At 29.1% G+C, this 22,078-nt stretch overlaps 1 protein-coding gene across 1 annotated transcript in view; it reads right to left on the bottom strand.

Moving 5' to 3' along the window:
• LOC107443043 (COMM domain-containing protein 3) overlaps positions 1-19,346 on the bottom strand; it is a 33,594-nt gene extending 14,248 nt beyond the window's left edge. The window contains exons 1-3 of the mRNA XM_043044917.2: positions 19,125-19,346; positions 18,874-18,979; positions 14,901-14,964 (exon numbers count right to left, since the gene is read on the bottom strand). Of these exons, the coding sequence (XP_042900851.1) occupies positions 14,901-14,964; positions 18,874-18,979; positions 19,125-19,254 (300 nt within the window). The 5' untranslated portion in view covers positions 19,255-19,346. The remainder of the gene's footprint in view (positions 1-14,900; positions 14,965-18,873; positions 18,980-19,124) is intronic.
• Positions 19,347-22,078: the final 2,732 nt, after the last annotated feature.

Raw genomic sequence — 22,078 nt, forward strand, 5'->3', positions numbered from 1 at the left:
TATATCAATAAACACATGAAAATCTAAGATAGATCTTACTATTAGTTGCATAACTTTTTTTGTAATACAGATATTGTAATACTGTATTCATTATTAAATTCTACATTACATTACCTTCAATTTGATATACAAGTATAAACGTTATACTTGTATAAACGTTTGTATTTAAGTGAAAATTAATATATTCTACAAGCACACTAAATTAAAAAACATGAAACTTTCAAAAAGTGTCCACACTTTTGGCCACCACTACAAAACTCACTTTCTATTGCTAATTTTCGCAGAAATGAAATCAAAGTGAAGTAACATATAATGGTTTAATTATAAAGCTAATTTATTATTATTTCAAAACTTTAATTCAACATATTAAATTAATAGAACGTTTTTAATTGATTGTAATAAGTAAAATAATGAATAATAAATTTTAAACACTAGGTTTTTCAAGTTAGCGAGAAAAAAAAGAGAAATAATTCGATTTTGTCAGAGTCAAAACAAGAAACTTCGGACGCATCCTATCGCCAATTTAAATTCCTCTCTGTCTCTAGAAAGTGATGCGCTTATATTTTTCGTTTTATGAAATTATTTTTTTTTCATTTTAGTCCATTTAAGAAACACAGTTTTAAAAAATTTTATTTTACATTATTTTTTCTAGCTTTGACCTGTTTAGGTTGGAAAAGGATTTAAATTTCGATTGATAATAAAAATAGAGATACATTTAGTTTACGCAGCCTGTAGGAAACAAAAGTAACTTGAATTGTCATCAAACACAGAGCTCCAGTTGAAATTGAGAGATTCTACTTATAAGGAATGGATTTGAGTGACCCGAGCCAATGAACCCCACACAGCCCAGGAGTACCAAGCAATGTGGACTATTAGACACAAGGCCCCGAGATTCTACTTATAAGATGGAAAAGATTCGAAGTTTTGTCTAATGAAAAATTCTCTTTACAGATAAAATGAGTGGTTCGGAAGCAGTCGCAATTTGTTTTGTCAATAGAATACTAGTTGATTTTGGAGTACTTCAGTGATTGAAAAATTTATTGGTTATACATCCTATATGCCGATAAAATGTTAATAAATTCTTACGTGTTGTGCTCAGGAAACGATTTCAAATGGCATTATTATTAATCACGGAGTAGAGATTTGTGCTCTCTAGCTAGTCAGAAAGTGGTGGAAATTTCAATCTCGAGTTACCATTGTTACAAACACGAAAGCAAAATAATTCAGTTAATAATAAATGCTGTAAGTAATAAGAAAATTTTCAGAAATTCGCGAAGAATTGTCACGGGCTTCCTAACATTCTGCGAGATAAAAGAAGTGTTTCTTATTTTTATTGATTATTAATTCCTGTTTTTTTTATACTGTCTTGAGCTTTTGTATATTTTTGCATTCTCTATAAAAATTCGTTAAAGTTCGAGAATTTCTTTTACGTGAATATTATTTTGAGACCCACATTAAGTATAATTTTTCTCTTAATTTTTAGCAAAAATTTAAAAAGTATACTAGACGACATTATAGAACACCCGGAAAGTATAAATCAAAATTTAAGTTATATTTTATAGGATTAAAATGAAGAGGGGGGGAAATAGCCCGTGGGTCAGGAAACTTTTTTAAAAATAAAAAATTACAGTTGTCAAAATTACAGCTGCAAAAAAAATTTAATTTTAAACAAATTGTTTATATTTGAAACCAGAATTTACCCACGTATATTAATTGATATATTAAAAAATATAATAAACTTGAAATAAATATAAATTAAATTTTGTTTTTATATAGTATTTATAATTTCAATAATATATATATTATAAAATATAATTTTATTTAAAATAAAAATTTATTATTAATATATTTAATCTAATTATATAATTCAATTTAAAATAAAAATGTATTACTGATAAATTAAATTTAATTATAAAATATCATTATATTTAAAATCGAATTTCATTAGTAATAAATTAAATTTAAGTATAAAATTTGGCACACTAATAATGCATTTTTGAAAAAAAAAATTTATTTGGTTTTTATTTATTATGCATCAAAAGATTGCAAGTTGAAAATTGAAGGTGTTTCCTCCTGCAATCAAACAGCTTTTGGTGTTGCGTACATTTGTTTTCCTGAACTGTGATTTATTAGATTTTTATAGCCCTTTTGTTTTTGTTGTTTTTTTTTTGTTTCTCCCTCTTTCTCTCAAATATTAATTTACGACCCCCTATGTGCATATATTTTTTGTCTTTATATTTGATAAGAATTCCCAGAAAAATATAAAGGTAATATTAACAGAATTCCCCGTGTACAAAAACTGTTCATTTTCTGAGAAACAACTTTATTTTGTGTGGTAGAAAAACTTACTCAGAAAAATTGCAACTATAAAAGTGTATTAATTTATTAGGAAGAAAAGGGTCCACACAACATATGTTTGTGAAAACAGAATATGAAACAAGATATTTTGTGACATCTATATATTATACAAGTATTGCTGTTGTTGTACGCTAAGATTTTCCAGTGGCGCCATCTATGGTCAAATTTATCGCGCGTTTACACCCGTTTATCTCGCGAACCCATTCATACATCCATTCATTCATCCACAGATCGTACTTTTGACCTGAACCAGAGAACGATCAATCTACAATTCACTACCCCCAGAAAGTATAATTTGTTACGGAAACATGGAGGACTTTGTGACCCACCAGATTTAAAGTGCGTGAGTCATCATTTACAACACGGGCGTCATCGGCAAGCTGGTTTCGAACTCCCGTTCTAAAGAATGTGATTTCAGCGTCCTGCCGACCAGGCTATCCCGGCCATTGTATAAGTATTAAATAAAATATATCTGCATAAGAATTATACTGAACCTGGCTTTTAATGTTAAAATGGTGCTAAACATGAAATTAGTCCAACTTTTATCGTAAATTTATAACAACGTTTAATTTTTTCAAGGGCCCTAAGAAATTTTTAATTGGGGATTCGGAAAATTCGAATATTCAGTTTTAATAGCTGTGCCCCGAAAGTACTACTACTACTTATTTTTTGCTTTCGACTAAAATAACGAATCGCCGAACCGCATTTAGAATGTTTTAAAATGAATAAGCGTAGACATCTCTAGTTTCAAAAATAAACTCTTTACTAAAATTTGAGTTTTCCCAATATTTAATAATAAAATAGATTTTACGCTAGTTCGTGAAGCTTACATTTCTGAATATTGTATGTACATGCAAAGTGGATCAATGAATACAGTACATAAAAAGTAATAGTAATGAAAAATTTAATTATTTTACCTGATTTCTATGTACCAAAATATATTTGTAATATCTAGAAGTTAAAGTAAAATTAAAATTTTAGCAGCCTCATTTAGCAACACTTTTTTTAATATTTCCCGGTTCTGGACACATATATTAAAAATGAATAATTATGGGGTTACACTAAATTTTTAACAGAATACGCGCACTCTTTTAGAATTAAATCACAGTTAAATTTTTTTGTATTACTAATTTTTCAATTCACAAAATTACATTAAATTTAATTTTCATGATATTAAAATATTTTTTTAACACCTGATGTTTAAAACCTTATCTAATTGAGGTAAGCTTGACTTTTTTTTTTTTTTTAATCCGCCTGCGTCGAATCCAAGTTTGAGATTGCTTAAGTCTGATAAGGGCAAAATTCGTGAAGAAAATATTAAAAAGAGAATTGCCATTATTTTTGGATCTAAAGATTTAATACATCTTAATTTTTTTCTCTTAATTAGTATTTTTTACGCTTAGTAATTGAATCATTATGGATATTTTCATACGTGTTTGAAAGTAATAAGGAAGTAAATACAAATTTTTATCATGAGCCTGATGTCAGGCGGAGATCGAGTCAGCCGGAGCATGTCTTATGTCGTTCTATCTCGATATCATTCTTATCAATTGTCGCATAATTTTCCTCGTTAACTCAGAGTCATTCTCGATGAAAGTCAAAAATTCTTCTGTCTCAATTATATCTATTCCTTCTTTAACTAAAAAGTTAATAGCTGTTACTTCTAAATCTTTATCCACATGTCTATCCGCTAATTGAAGTATTTGCAGCAAATTATCCTTGGATAAATTTCTTGCCATATTCTCGGAACATAATTTTTTTAAATCAGTCATTGCATATTTATCAGCAGCAATATACACTTCGGTAACTTCATCAATCGATACAGCTCCTATAGAATGAAAATAAATGTACTTCAAAATTTCACCTACTGTGTTTGGTGTAATATCATTTATGCAAATCTCGCTCTGAGATTTTTCCAGCATTTCGTGTTCGAACATAGCAGCAAAAACAGGAGAATGAGAACACAGCAATGTCTTATGAACATTAAAAAATTCTTCACCAACTCTGAGCACCACTTTAGAGTCTGTATCATCTGCTAGCAAAACGTCTAAATGTTCGTGCAGTTCTTGAGAGGACATATTCGTTGTATAATCTTTCATCTTCTTCTGAATATCAGCTGGATTTTGAAACGGAGTACAGGAAACATTGATTGTTACTGTGCATCTGATTTCCAAGCGGGGTAAAATAACTGAAGATGAAGCAGAAATGTGGTTGATGATCACAGGACAAGATAAATCTTCGTTTGGTATCTCCATTTCTTCCTTCTGGCACAAATCACATGACGGATCTTCAATCAGAAATTTGATTTTTATCGTGGAACACAAGGCATTAAAAGTTGCTCGATTCCTTACCAGTTTGTTGATTCTCAGCAAGTATTTACCGTTTTCAAAATTCAGTGATAAATAAATGAAGCAATTTGGAAACATTGGCACTCTAAATATATCACTGCATAACGAATGTTCTGCATTTTGAAGTGTGTGATATTTTTCTACGATCCATAAAACAGAACGAGATATAGATTCTGTTCGTAAAATTCCCCGATTCGGTGCATTTAAAACACCTGCTCGTATATTTTCAAGGCCGTTCATTTTTCTGTGATGAAATACAACAAACACCTTTTTGGCAATCTTCGTCAGAGAACACTTGAAAAGGTTCTCTTCACGCAGACGATAAATGAAGTCATTTATGATGTCACCAGTAAGTTGAATGTGTATCTAAAAATAAACTCGAAAAGTTGGCAAGGCATGTTTAAGTCAGGGGAATAAATTACCTTGTTCCTTCCAAACTCCATTTTTAACTCATAACTTGAAATACATATCAGATTGGCTGTTGGTAGTGAAAAAACAACATTAAAATGAAAGTCTTCAGAAAAATTATTTTAATACTTCCTATTTTACTAATAACTAAAATTTTTGGTGAAAATAAAATCATTGATTTTTGCTTATTTATTTTCGTTACAAATTCAGAATAGCTGATTATTTTCTAAAACTTTTTTAGAATTACGCTTTGATTTTTGAGAAACAATGTTTTTTGTGCAAAGCAAGCGTTCATATCAAAATGTAGGAAGTGGTAATAAATATATGGATCGATGATTAGAATATAGAATTTATTGGCCCAAAAGCTGGGATTGGGTACACGAAGCCAAACTTAGGGGTGATGTAGTGCAGCAGATAGAATAAAAAGGAAGTGAACTAATGGCTATGCAGTTAATTTTTTTGTTTTATAACACAAATTTATTATTTTTATTTCTTAGCCAAGTTTTTGCTCGCAACAACTTAGCAAAGCGTAATAAAAATATTCCTTTTTTCTTGCACTAATCAAGCAATCATGTGAAAATGTAGAAATTGAAAGTTAATTTTAAGCTTGCGAAATTTTATTACAACTTACATTTTAATGTTTGTACAGAACAGATGGATCAATAAATGGAATAGTGTTTAATGACTCAAATGCTAAGATAGGCTGTACTGAGCGAATATTAAAGTAGGCATTATATAGCCGACAGAACTAAAGATAAGAGAACTAATAGGTATGACTGTTAATTTTTAACCTTATAACTGGAATTCGTTATCTTATTTTCTACGTCTGTTTATTTGCGGTCATCTGGTGGACATTTTGAATATTTCTTACAATTATTTGCACTGCGGGTTAAATTTGAAAGGGTCACATATGAAAAAAGGCGAATTTCAATTTTCGAAAATACTCATATAGCAAACAGAAAAATCATAAGAATAATTTTATTCTATTTTTAGGGTGTTTCTCATTGTTATATGGTACTGTAAATAGAGATGCAAAAAATCCAAAATTTTGAAAAATAGGAAAAAACTCTGGAGGTTTAGAGATTATAGACAGGATTTTAGAAAATTTCGAAAGTTAACAAAACCGGCATATTTTCAATATGAATTGAGAGATTAATGTATGCAATGTAACAGCTGTAATGTGAGAAGAAAAAAAAACATTTGCATTTGCTTAATTTAATTACATTATTCAACTTAATTGACTTAGATTTCAATATATTTTTTTTCTTCTCAATACTTAAACAATCATGTAACACTTTATAAAAGTAAATTTTAAAATTAATATATTTAACTTTATAAATTAATTGAAAAAATTACTGAAAATAATTTTTTTTAAATTCAATATTTTTCAAAAAATATCAGCTAAAAACATATAACATGACTACTAAGAAAAATAAGAACTTAATTTTTTTATTAATCACTGACGCAAGAAATAATAAAAATTCCCGAAAATGAACCGAATTTTTTTACTCCTATTGCCATTTTAAGTAAGAAATAAATAAACTAATAGATAAAAAATAAATAAAAAAAACTTCGCGTCAGATACAATTTTGAGAATTCAAAACAAATTAATAAAGTAGAATTTTGTCAATTTCTTATAAGATAGAACAGTTAATCTGTACTTACAAACGTATTTTTGATTAAAATATTATTAAATTATATTTTGAACCGGATAAATGCGTTTTATCTTTGTTGAAAGAGGATAAACATAAATGTTTACATTATTTTTGAAATGTGTATTCTCATTTTAACCTATATTAAACTAATTTTTAATGTATCAATCCTTTTCTAAATAGTTTATAAACTTTTAAAAAAATTATATGTTCTTTTCCTCCAAAACCATATTTATTGATTTGCTCTGTGTTAAATCATGCTACAAAATTTACTGATTTATAGTGTTCATTGGTTCATAAAAGTCATCAGACTTTTCGATGTATTTAGTTTTAAACGTTAAATTTATCATAGTTTAACATAATAACGTTTAGTATTGAACATATTTTCAGCCATGTATTATTTTATTGTTTCAAATTGCATTAATTATTTGTCTTGAAAAGAGTTGGAAATTTGCTTTCAGTGTGCTTTTTAATGTGCTTTTTAATGGCTTTTTAATGGCTAACAATTTAAAAATATGTCTTGTTATATTGTCTGAAAATTTCATATGAAATTGTGAAGATAATTCAGTGACTATCTAACTTTAATTAAACTATTTTTTTTATTACTAAATGTTTTAATCTCAGTAGAACGGGTGTATTATCTTCATATATCAAGTCCTGGTAAATAACATAAGTTTCTAAGAACTTTTATCGGTTGGAGTTTTGTTATGAAAAAAACAGATACTTTAAAATCTTTAGCATACTTTTTTTTAATTAAGAGTTTTCCTAGATGTATCGAAAGTATTGCATTAGATTTTATTCTTGTTTCAATGTACCTGATTTGTTGTGATTTTAATTTTAACAAGATATTACAAATTCAAACTAGCTGTTATATTTTTAAAGGTTATTAAAAAAATAAACATTACGTGAATTTATCAGTTCTGATTACATTTTTACTAACATTGGGAAATATCTATAAGAACCTTAAAAGCGTAAAAATTGCTAGCTATACTTTTAATCATAAATGAAGTTTAAAAAATCACCCACAATAGCCCAAATGCTACAGTTAAAAATTATATATTTCTGGATCAAATGTATCCTTTAACGTTTTTTTCCCCTTCTTTTTTTAAAAATTGTATGGGAACAAAATCATTTTTTAAATTTTTTTCTTAAGTAGGTTCAAAAATTTTTGTCATGAAATTTTTATATCCTGTAGAGCAGGGGTTTTTAACTTACATGAGGCCAGGGTCCACAATTAAAAACACAAATCAAATGGCAGGCCGCAACTTTATCAAAATTTTATGTAGGACTCTTTTATGTTTGAAGGAACATTAAATATTACTGTCAGTCTTTCACCAAGTTGTACAAAAGTATTGAGTTACAAATTAAAATAAAAAGAAGATTTTCAAAAATATTTCATTGTTATTAATAATAGTTAAAAAAATATTAAATAAATAATAAAAATTTGGGCTACAATAACTGTAATGTGCACCAATGTATTAAACAATTAATGTGCAACAGATATCTAATTGTTCAGATATAAAACTTTAAAAAGTTTGGTATTAAAACTTACATAGTAGCACACAAAATGTTCAATGACAAAATTGAGGTTTGTCTGCTGCAACCACCAGAGAATAGATATTTACATTTTAAATTTACAAATGTATGCGTAAATATTTTTGTCCAAAATGAGTGGTTTCAAAAAGTTAAATCGGAGAATTTCTTCGAGAAAATTTCTGATATGCACACGCTAAATTATATTCACAAAATACAAAAACTTGAAATAAAAAAGAGCAACATGCACGATTATTTTTGTATTTGAATTAAATATTTTCTTTTATGCAAAACCTGAGAAATAAATTTCTTTGTACCGTTGGTATGCTAAATTTCACAGAAACGAAGAGATTAGATTTTTATTAACGAGAAAAGTATTTTAAACTCATGTAGATTTTTTACGAAAATTGTCCGCAAAAAAATAACAACTAATATATTTTAGTTCGTGGNTATATATATATATATGATATTATACATAATATACACTTTTCTTTAATTTAAACTTTACTCGTAATAAAAAAAGCATTTTAATTTTTATTGTATCATTTCTAATATTTGGCGACACATTTTAAAAATTTGGCGGCACACAAAAGTGCCGCGGCACAGTGGTTGAGAATCACTGGTTTATTTAACATTAAGGCGAGGCTTAAATATATTATTTGTTTAAAGAAATTTAAATTAATATTCCTATCAAATGAGTTATACGGTAAAATTACTTAGAAATAACGCGTGTGAAATATTTTCTTTTTGAAAAAAAGAGGTCTCACAATCATAACACATTAAGAATATTACAAATTTATAGTAAAACATACAGTAAACTCCATCTCCATAAAAGTATGTATGGGGTCTTGCCGCTGAAACACGCTTTATATAAACATCTAGAAACCACGTTTTAATTCAAATTAAGATAAAAAGAATTTGAGGCAATATAGTGATTAAGCCAGATTTTATTTTCAAAGTTGATAATTTGACATCAAGCTGTTCCTTAGTATTGTTTCGAAAGATTTCCTATAAAATTTGGCGAAATTTTCACCAGATAATAACTCAGTAAGCGAAAACATCATACTGCCTACATGGTAATCGTGATGTTTTTAAACAAAAACAGTCCCATGAACAATTTAAAAATATGGCTTGTCATATTGTCCAAAAATTTCATATGAAATAGTGTTACAATTTCAAATAAAAATTGTGAAGATAATTCAGTGACTATCTAACTTTAATTAAACTATTTTTTCTATTACTAAATGTTTTAATCTCAGTAGAACAGGTGTATTATCTTCATGGATGAAGTCCTGGTAAATAACATAAGTTTCTAAGAACTTTTATCGGTTGGAGTTTTGTTATGAAAAAACAGATAGTTTAAAAGCTTTAGCATACTTTTTTTTTTATTATGATTTTTCCTAGATGTATCGAAAGTATTGCATTAATATTTTATTCTTGTTTCAATGTACCTGATTTGATATGATTTTGATTTCAACAAGATATTACAAATTCAAACTAGCTGTTATATTTTTAAAGGTTGGTAAAAAAAAAAAAAAAAAAAAAAAAACATTATGTGAATTTATCAGTTCTGATTAGTCCCGCAGTGGACTAATTGTTAAGACACGGTTCCCAGCAGATCACCGAAATCAAACATCACTGGCTGTGGTCACTGTGGGGGTGGGTGACCACTTGGATCAGTCTGCGTAGGGACCGAGGGTGTGCGGTATTGGTCAACGTTAAACTGTGTTACCGTAAAGTGCCCGACTTCGCGTGCAGGTCGTTGGGCTTCCGAAGCGGGGGTGCCATCCCCTCTGCAGAGGATCAAAATATTGATGGCATGTCTTCCGATCATCCTCAGTGATGTTTCGCAGACCGTCGCCAATAGCCCATTGTGCAGCTCTAGTGCGACGTAAATAAATTACAACAGCAATAATTTCTGATTACTTTTTTACTAACATTTGGAAATATCTATAAGAACCTCAGAAGCATATAAATTGCTAGCTATACTTTTAATCATAAATGAAGTTCAAAAAATCACCCACAATAGCCCAAATGCTACAGTTAAAAATTATAAATTTCTGGATCAAATGTATCCTTTAACGTTTTCTTACCCTTCCTTTTTTAAAAATTGTATGGGAATAAAATCATTTCCTTAATTTTTTCCTTAGGTTCAAAAATTTTCTCATGAATTTTTCATATCCTATAGAGCGTCAAAAAAAACTTTCTGTACTATTTTTCGTTGTTCTGCCGTTTTTGTGTTGAAACCTTTCAAAATAAATAATTAGTAAATTAATTTGTCAAAGTTTTGAAACTCCACCTTCAATCAACAACTAGTTGTTCTCTGGCTTAGAAAGTTCTTGACCCATATTTTCACTCCAGTTTTTCATCAAACTTTCCCATCGTTATTTCCCAATAGGATTTATTTTTCCTCTGCCAATATGCTAAAATTATTCTTATTTTTTTCATTTCAATTTTATTGCACTTATTTCTCTAATAAATCAAACCTCAATAAAGTATTTTTAAAATTTAAGAAGGATACTATAACCTATGAACTTTGTTACAGAATGCATAAACAAGGAGAGTTTGGTATTCTAGGTTTAATAATCATTTAGATATATAAATAGGTCTGGGTTTAACATATTTAACGCAAAGCTAAAAAACTATTATGAAAGTTATACTGCTTAACCCTTTACGTTAGAATTTAAATGAATTTATGTTACATACTTTGTACATCATATGAAAATTACACGCTTCATTTAATGGCTTTAAAGGCATGTTTTGTAATGATAAAATAAATTTAAATTATATAGTTTGTACATGGTATAATGAAAAAAGAAGTAATACACAATGAAATTATATTACGGATAATGTTTAGCAGCAAAGTTAAAAACATTCCACAATAAATGTTTGCCACAGAGTCCTGTGACAATTTTATTGTATATACTTAATTTTGATTAATTTTATTGGTCAGTCTTAAATCAGAGGACTTTCTTTTTCGGTTTAATCATTTTTTTTTCTGAGAATGTAAACCTTCTTCAATGAGTTTTTCTTTTTCTTGAAGAAAATATTTATCCACTTCTTTTTTTTTTTCTTTTTCTTTGATGATGTAACAGTTTCTCCTAGATATCTCGAATACCAAATCAAAATTTCCTTTCTTGGTTTACTCCAATATCGTTCACTAAGTTCAGAATAAAAAGGAAATAAAACCATAATTGTCTTGTAGTTTTCTTAGATCCATTCAGTTTACTAATTCCATGCTCAAGATTAAGGATGCCTCCAATGTAATAAGAGAGGAATTTAAAACTTACATCTTCGAAGTTTCCTTCTATGAACACTACTGCCACAAAATAGATTAACTCTCAAACATGCTCCTCAACAAAATAGGTTTCTGGGAGCTGTCTGAAAACTCATGAGTGATTAACCATTTCCTTATTTTGCAATAGTGCATTTTCTAAATGCGTGATATTTATTTTAGATCATCTTAAACTTTTGGTTCCTCGATAACATTATTTTTGCTTTTGTAATAAATGTTTAAATCAAGATAATCCTTCTTTTCAATTTAATTTTTAAACACAAAACTCTCCATTTTTACATTTTATAACCGCTTTTGAACAGCCAACCCCTTTTTTGGGTTTATGACTACTGATGTTCAACTCCGCAGCCTTGTAATTTTAAACCCAATCCAGAAGACAAGGGAAAGTATTGGGAGAAATTTGCCTTCGTGGAAGACTTTTTGATGGACCTAATCTGCATTTGCTTTACATGGATAGGAAAACCCTCCACGGTTAGCCTAACAGCAAGGGGACTTTAACCCATGATCCATCTACCATTGAGGATATTTTACATCAATACTGTGGTCAATGCGAACCGGGTGCGGAATTCGTATCGACCAGCCATTGCTGGGATACGAACTTGCTTCACCTCATTGAAGGCAACTGCTCTATCACCTGAGCCACCACGACTTGAACCCCTCCATCATTAGGTTTACTTCTGCGGCACACTTTTGTACACCACTAAAATATTTAGATACTGAAATTGTTTTTTCCATGTTAAAATTTTACGGCAAATTTATCACGTTTTTTTTTGTGTCGAATGAACCTTACTGAACACATCAGTTCTTTCGATCGTACCTAGCTTCTAGCAAGTTGATATCCATTTAAATCTTTAAGTGCATGCTCTGTACGAGCATTCCCTCATCAAGAGAAGCTGCTCCTCTCACTGGCCATCAAAAAACTTGAGTACAATGTTAGGCTTTTCTGGTCAAATATTATATCAAATAAAGATTTTTTTTTAAAAATGTTAATGTACCATTAATTAATATATAAATCAAAAAATAATTATGAAAAGGGTTCAGTTACACACTGGTTATCATAAACAAATGAAGAATCACAAACATAACCATAACTCAAAAAGTTACGTATAGAATTTTATGAAACTAGCGCACATTATAATGCAAATAATAATGTATAAAATAACATAAAAAGTATTGACCAGACAATTATGGTGTTGCAGAAATTAGCACAAGTATAAAATGAATAAAATAGATGTTTAGGTTTAAAACAGAAAAAGCACTTTCAGTATGAAGTATGATCACCTCTAGCAGCAATACAGCACATGCGATGCTTTCAATTATGCGGTCTACCAGTTTTGTTGGAAGTGTGAGCTATTCTTCTTGCAAAGCAGTTGCAAATGTAGCAAGGATCCAAGAAGAAAGATCCAGAGCAGTTGCCAGCATAAGGGCACACAGAAACATCAAGAATGTCATCTCTATACACATGAGCATCCACTGCTCACGTGGAAGGACATGCAGGCCTGTGCGTACACCTAAAGAGATATCTTGACTTCTTTTTCCGCTTTGTAGAAAATCAGCCACAGATCTCGAATAAATATGAAATTAACTTTGTAAGCAGTTACAGGGGTATGCTTGGAAAGCGAGAGCAATCTGGGGGGGGGAGCTTCTAATATAGTTAATATATAATATAATGGAAAGTAAAAGCTCAAGATCAAGGTGGAGACAGTGAGCAAAGCGATCCGAAAGGGTTGGAAAGCAATAGCGAGCAGGGAAGGAATCTCCCTATTTAGTTTAGCGAAAATTACTTGCAGTAGAATTCATGTCTTTTTTCGAAGAACTGATATATACATCTCAATTTGCTTAAATTTCTAAATACTTGTAAAGTTTCGTTTTTATATGAACAAATATCAATCCACAATTTTGCTTTTTTTGTTGCTTTCTAGCAATCTAAAATTAACTTCTAAAGAAGTTGATTTTAGAGCAAAAGGAGACATTTTTTTAGAAAATATTATTAATTTACTGTTATTATTGCTGCATATTGGACCTATTCCTAATGAACAAGATTTCATTTTTTACTTTCATTATGAATACCTTGATCCACTAAAACTCAGTGAAAAAAAATTATGCTTTTTACTTAAAGAAATATTTATAAAATTTCAAATTTTAAATCACGCTTTTTTCAGAACTGTACTTTCAGAATAACTGATAGTGGTTGTTCAATAAGCACTGCACCGAGTAAACTGTTAGAAAAAGGATATTTTTGTTGTCTAACTTCACAATTTTCCCTTGTCAAGATTTTTATTCAAATCTGTAGAATTTGATTTAAATTGGAAAAGACTAGTCTATTTAAAATATTTTAAGACTTTTGAATAAGTAGCAAACCACTTCTTTCATTAATGAAACATAAATAATTTTCACTTTGTTTGAGACTAATAAATTAATCATTTAAAAATGATAGCAACCTTAACGCAAGATGGTCAGATAGGCAGAGATAATTATACAAAACAGAGTGAACAGATAATTTATACAAAATAGTAGAAGAATATTAAAATGACTGGCATCTTAAGAATCGACATCTGTACAGTCAATCATAAACTCGTTATGCATTACACTAGTATATATTTGCTCTTAAAAGGACCCTAAAGACAAACCATGCCACCAGAGAGAAAATTTGAAGCTCAGAAGGGAATCCAACAGCGCTTTTCATTAAAAGTAGAATGGAGTAATATTATGCATTAAAGATAAAATGTAATAAAGATAAGATAAAGATGGAGTGATATTGGAAACTGTTCCATCTGTCAGCAAAAAGACACATATATCACCTCAGCAAAGGATGATTTGATAGCAGTGAAATATAGGGAATTGGTTTGAAAATAAGGATAGAAATAACCTTTTTTTCCTTAACCAAAAGCAGAAAATTTTATCAGAACATTTTGTTTCCATCGAAGAAAAAAAATTTTCCAAATGGAACAAAATTGTTCAAGCAGGTGAGGTGGTTGTTGGAACATACAGGCAATCATGCTGTTACCTTCAACGTATTTGTGCCCCCCATAGTGGTCAGATGGAACAAAAAAAATGCTTCTTTTAGGGAAGGGTAAACGATAAAATAAAATTTTATTACAAATCACTCGTTTTCAAGTTTTTTTCCTAAAAAACAAAGATTTAAAACAAAATTAAAGTCAATTTCTTTTTCCTTTTTAATTTTTGTCACAGAAAGCCAGTATGTTGGAGGACGCACCAAGATAGGTCCCGGTGGGTAAGTCTATCTTTGAACATGCAAGCATTAAGGTATGAGTGGTTTTCAGAAAACAGATATTAAAATATTACCTGGTACTTTTTTAAAAACAAAGAGATGCGATTTGCTTCTACTCTGCAATCTTCCAGTAGAACACTAAAATTGAGAAGAGAAAAAGATTTAAGAATTTTTATAAATCAGTGTCAGAACTTTAAAATTCTGAATTTTTAAATCACACAAAAGAACCTGGATTCCCTGAGCAAGGAGTGGCTAACATGCACCCCAAAATCTCCCTTTAAAGTATTTTTTAAAAAAAATTATTATTATTAACACAAATGTTTTGAAAACCTAGAGTTATCAAATACCTTTAATAATAGTAACAGAGATTCATTTCAATTAGTACACGTATTAAAATGAATTTATGATATCATAATCTTCATTATAAACTTTTATTAGGAAAAAAATGTACAGAGAGATAAAAATTCAAACAGTAACAAGTTTTTAAAAATAAAAAATAAAAACATTATTTGTGTAATTATGTATTGCAATAACGATAAAAAAAAAAATAATAATAATGCGTACAATCTCATTGACCAGGAAAGTTGGTGCAAATTGATACCAAATAGTTTTAACCAGTCATAAGTCATAATCAGTGCTTATTTAGGAGGAATTAAAACAAACAATTATTTTCGAAGAATGTAGAAAATAATGGTCCCGAACTTATAATTAAAAACAATTTGAAACACAGTTCACCTGCAAAATTTTTTATTTATAAGGAGACTGCTATTTCTTACTTTTGTTGAAAACAATCAATGAGATTTTATAAAATTACTAAAAAGATAAGTCCATTTGACCTTTATGAAAACAATTTGCAAGTTGTCACACTAACATATTGATAATAACTGAAAATGTTCCAGGTATAATGAAGAGCAAATGAGAAACTTTGGACTAATTTTGACACTCAATAACACTTAAAAGAAATAAGATATATATTACTAGTATGTAAGCTCATAAACTTTATAGTTATTTGGTACATTATGCATTTTGTAACAAAAACTCATGAATCTATTAATGACACCAGCTATGCTTAAACAATTGTGGTAATAAACACTTAATTTATTCATCTAGGTACTGAGGTAATAGAGTTTTTAGGGCCTCCTGAACCTTATATATAGCCAGTTTTTTTTTTTATGTATTCAAACTTAGTAAATAGTTTTCATACCTTTCACAATATTTTAGTTGATTCTGTTTCAGAATATAAATTTTTTCACATTCTGTAAAAATTAACTGCAATGCGTTGCTGTATCATAAAAGACAACAATTTGCTATATTTTAAGGAGTTTTAGCTATGTATCACAACTCATGCCTTAAAAAAATAGAGAAAACTATGAAATGTGAGTTAAACTTAGAGCAAAAGGATTAAAACAAACTAGGTTTACTATACAGCAAACTGACATATAGAAACATTTCACTGTGTTAATGAAGTATTACCAAAACAATTGCTTATTACATGGTGTTTGTTATTAGATTTTAGCAAGATTTACGTATTGGTACCTGTGCCAAAATAATTATTACCCATTAGGCCATGGCCTGGGGCCCTCAATGANATCATTGGTATGCGGCCAAGGAACCGGGCTCTTCACTTGTTCATGTAGGTGATAGAGCATCTCAAACAGCTATTTCCAGACTGGCAAGCGGACACACGAACAGTCTCTCGTACTTTAAAGGAAGAAAGACTTATGCAGTCTGCTCTAAATGTGAAGCCCAGCAGGCCTCAGCAGAACATATCCTCGACTGCTTGGGCCTTTCCAAGGAGGACTTATATGCTTCTCCACTTCTTGCAATCGACTTTTTGAGGGTCAACAACTTACTGGATCTTGTCTGACCTCGTCAGACAATTAGAGGATAAGCAACAACAACAACAGAAATAAGATATACGTTACTAGTATGTAAGCTCATAACGTTAAACTTCATATATATTTGGTACATTATGCGTTATGTAACAAAAACTCATGAAGCTATTAATGACACCAGCTACGCTTAAATAATTGTGGTAATAGACACTTAATTTATTCATCTAGGTACTGAGGTAATAGTTTTTAGGGCCTCCTGAACCTTATATATACCCAGTTTTTTTTTTATGTAAACCAACTTAGTAATAGTTTTCATACCTTTTACAATAATTTAGTTGATACCGTTTCAGAATATAAATTTTTTCAGTTACTGTAAAAATTAACTGCAATGCATTGCTGTATCATAAACGACAACAATTTGCTATATTTTAAGGAGTTTTAGCGATGTATCACAACTCATACCTCAAAAAATAGAGAAAACTATGAAATGTGAGTTAAACTTAGAGCAAAAGAATTAAAACAAACTAGGTTTACTATACAGCAAACCCTTTATCGGAACTGACATACAGAAACATTTCACTGTGTTAATGAAGTATTACCAAAACAATTGTTTTAAGTGGCGTAACTACCACTACAAATATTAAATTCCAATTCACTAAGACATGTTAACTTGATTCTATCTTGAGGTACCTTTTGATAGATGAAGGTTGACATAGCCTATAAATTAAAATCTCCTCACATTGGTAACCCGGACATGATATGAACTCATCAGATGTTTGATGTGGATGGTCCACATCAAACAGTTGATTTGCTTTTTTAAAAAAATGCTCAAAGAAGGAAACTAATCCGGTAAAGTAAAGTCTCTCAGTCAATAAACAAAAACGAGGAAGAAAAAAAAATAATGAGCAAAATGATGTAACCAAAAAAATGAGCGAAATTTGCTATAAACAACAAAAAAAATAAATAAATTAGCGAAATGCTATAAGAACAAAAAAACAAAAATAATGAGCAAAATGCTATTGAAAAAAAATATATATAATGAGCAAAATTTATATAAATAAATATCATGACTCATCTAGTTGGTATTCATTCATCGAATTCTATCGCAGATAAAATTCTGGAAGGGGAGTAATGTGGCGTAACTACCACTATAAATATTAAATTCCAATTCACTAGTATATAAGACATGTTAACTTGATTCTATCTTGAGGTACCTTTTGATAGATGAAGGTTGACATACAGAGCTCATTCTAGGCAGGGTAAACAGGGCGCTGATGTAATAGACTCCATACCCTTTCTTTCCACAACTCTTCTTTATTTTTTCCCCAAACTCTACAGTGGATTTTCAACTCTTTTTATTTAATTTGTCATTACTGTCAATACATAGATTTATATGGGAAAGGAAAAATAGAAATCACACCCCCTTGTTGCACTTGTCTTTGAAAGTTTGCAGTTACTTCCACTATCATTAAATCATAACTACAGACACTAAAAACATACATTTATTATTCTATTAATATATGCATGCATTTTAAATAAATTACTAAGCTAATTAGCTCATTAACTCGATAGATATGTTAATTTATTACTCAAAATTAGTAATTAATATAATTGGTCTGCTACTTTTAGAAAGAAAAAAAATTGGACATTTCTTTTACTAATTGACAATGTTTTTTAATAAAACGTGTAAAGCCCATAGAAAGAAATGATTGCCCTTTTAGAATAATAATGCCCCTTTTTCAAACTTTTGCACCCTGCCCTTTTTTCTGCCTAGAATGAGCTCTGTGACATAGTCTAAGATTGAATCCCCTCAATTACATGGTGTTTATTACTAGATTTTAGCAAGATTTCCGTATTGGTACCTGTGCCGAAATAATCATTAAGTTTTAACATGAAACACATTACAACAGTGGATCAACTAGTAGTGCATAACTCAAAGTCATTCCTAGGCAAACTTCGATAAAGTATTTTTTTAAAGTTCTGCAAAATTAAAACTGCAAATTTTTCAAGTCTGGCGCCTTGGCAATTGTAGTTAGCTCAAACAAGTACCGATACGGAAATATTCTCATATTTCACTTTGTTTTACTGCCAAATATAAACAAATTATCTTCTACTTGGATATTGTAGAGAAGATATATGGTCTCAAATTAAAATGCTTAATACAATTGTATATACATAACATATAATATGTTTGATATTGAAAAGAAAATACCTCAGGGAAGATGAGTCAGCATCATGTTTAGCAGCTTCTAACACTAAGCTTAAAAGGCAATCGTATGCATTCTTTTCGGTAAAACTGACAAACTTAATGTGTGCATCTGTGAAAAGAAGCATTTAAAATTATTAAACATAGGATAAAGATGAATCACAGTTAAATTTCGAAGAGAAACTAAAGGTAATCCAGAGAAAGCAAGAAGAACAAAATAGATTTTTAGGAGGTTTTATGACAATGCAAATGTTTGCCTTTTGAAATTGATTCTCCAACAGCGACATTGAACACATCCTGCAACATATGATTAAACAAGACATCTGTCAATTCCGTAGAATTTCCTGCAGTGGAAACACCATCGAGAATATTTTTGCTTAGTTCCATATTTTAAATCCCAATCACTATCAGAGACCAACCAAAGACATAAACAAATATAATCGGCGTGAGAGAGCAGACGACTCAATAACTCACTTCATTTCACTAAAAAATTTCATTAAAATTTTTTTTATTAAAACGGAAGAAAAGAATTAAAAACTTATCCACTTAATAATTGAAAATGCTTCTTTTCTGAAAAAATTAGCTTATATTTTCAATCTAAAAAAAAGAACTTTTATTATTTTTCCCGTATTGAGGTAACCGAATTAACTTTAACTGTGTTCTGAAAAAAAATCTAATGAGAGTAACTTTTGGACTGCTTTTGGATTTGCAAATTGTGGAAGTTCTAATTTTGATATTATAATTTTATTTCAATGTAACTTGCGATTAAAATTTTAAATGAATTATTTTTATGAAAGTATTCGAGCAGTTTTTGTTAGATTCTGAACTTACTTGTGATTCAGGTTTATCTGAAAAAGATGTAATAATATAATCTAACTTATGTAAACTGTTATCTTTTTTCTCTCATTTAATTCATTGGTTAATAGAATTGCATTTCTCATTTTAGAATCAAAAAACTCTTGACTGTTTATGCCTTATCGTATTTGTTTTTATTTTAACCGATTTAGTTTTGAAAAATGTTTACTTTCATCCTGTCAAAATTTTCAAAAAGAGTTATTATTTTATTTAAAATATATTTAATTTAGGCTTTCTGAGTATATTTTCATGAATTTAAAACTTCCCTAAAGCATAAAACCCTTGTTTATTTGAAATTTCTAACACTCAATGAAAGATTATCACTTTTCTCTAAAATATATCATATATCTGAATTCATTGTTTACATCAGTCGTTGTTTACACTAATGTAAACAACATCGGGAAGAAGTCAATATTTACATCAGGTTTTTATTACTCACTTTTTATCTTCAGAAGATTTACTAAAGCAATTATTCTAAGACTTAAATTTTTAATTACTGTATGTCTATGTAAATCTTGTACACTTATTTTACAGAAATATATTTTTTTTAATTAAGAGAGTATTGTGCACCCAAAGTACAATTTCTACACTTGATACATTGTAAATTCTATCATAAAAAATTCTGATATAGGTTAGAATTTTTTTAAGGAGACCGATTTCTTCCTGGAAATAGAAAAAAATTGAAAGAAACTAAAAAATAACCAATACATTATACTGAGTAAAAAGAAAAGCTTAAATTTAAATCAATTATATTTATTGTAGTGCCAGTAAGTTAAAAGTTTTCTTTAAAAATGATGCTTGAAAGTATTTATTGTAAACCTAGAAGTTAGAACTCTTTTTAAAATAAATTTCTTATTCATTTTAGTTCAGAATTTTAAAATTTAAATATATTTTTTAAGAGTTTGTTTGAGAATTTATACTTAACAGTTTTTGATTATAAAAATTAGTATATATTTGTAATTATGAATTCTCTATGTGAGTTGTAGTAGTAATATAATTTTTTAATATAGCACTATCAGGGGTCTGTCTAGGTTTTTCTTAAAAGTACCTATTTTGTGAAAATTTTGACATAATTTGTGAAAAATTAAAAATTATATTAAAAAGTCAACACTAAAACATGGTAAAAATATAGATTTATCGTTTCTTAAGGGAGACAAAAATAAAATTTTAAGAAAAAGTATTTTGTGAAAATACCGTTTTTCCTAAAGTTGAATTTGTGAAACTACCGTTTTACCTAAAATTGAATTTGTGAAGGTACCGCTAAACGGTAGTAAATTTGGCCTGGACAGACCCCTGACTATTGACAAAATATTACTAAAGTTTTGTGCATAATTATTAAATAAAGTTTTATTGTACTCATGTACATAAAATAAAGGGATGCAACCTGCACTCTGTTGATATGCGGCTTGTGGCAGTGCCTGAACATAATAAAATAAACTGTTATAATTTTGGGGGAAAATTCAAAAAAAAAATTTTTTTCAATTGGAGGGATATTTCCGTATTGTGATCTGCCACACCAATTACAATCGCCAAAGTGCCAAATTTATTTTAAACAGGAAATTTTTAAAAAAAAAACATGTAAAGATTTGCCAGGGTGGCTACGAATTATGCCCTTCAAGTTGGTCTCTTTCTGCGATATTTTTTTTTAGTTTCTCATGGGCCACTGCTCGGAAGTTGCATAAACTTTGCAATTATCGTGCCACAGATCACAATACGAAAATCTCCTCTAAAATTGTGCCTTTGAACTTAAATTTTAAAAATCCCAATATTATCAATATGACATAATTACTATGATATTCCTATGACATAATTTCTAAATTAAGTAATCACTTTTAAAGCTCTTTATTAGCGTCCATTTCATCATTAATCCAAATGACTTTTCAATTGTGTTTTCAGCTAGCATTTTTGCCATATATTTTTATTCAAATCCGTTTATTTCTAATATGTTGTAATAAGGACTCATGAGTTTCAAATCTTGCAATCTAGTAGTCACTTTTGATGTGCTCTATTTGCATCAATTTTATCGTAAGCCCAAGTTATTTTTCTATCATTTTTGGGCACTTATTGCTACGCATTACTGTGTAGTTTTGAAAATCGTGATATTTTTTATATCTATTGATTCATATATCATTAATTCATATATCATTAATTCATATTTCTATCATTTTTGGGCACTTATTGCTACACATTACTGTGTATTTTTGAAAATCATGATATTTTTTATATCTATTAATTCATATTTCTTTTTTAAATGTGCGCTTTTTTGTGCTGATATCATCAGTAATTGCAGGGATTTTAATAGCGTTCTTTCATCAGTTATTCTTGCACTTTTCCACAATGATTTAAAAATGTCAAT

This window comes from Parasteatoda tepidariorum, chromosome 10, assembly GCF_043381705.1.
Source record: "Parasteatoda tepidariorum isolate YZ-2023 chromosome 10, CAS_Ptep_4.0, whole genome shotgun sequence".
Classification (NCBI taxonomy): domain Eukaryota; kingdom Metazoa; phylum Arthropoda; class Arachnida; order Araneae; family Theridiidae; genus Parasteatoda; species Parasteatoda tepidariorum.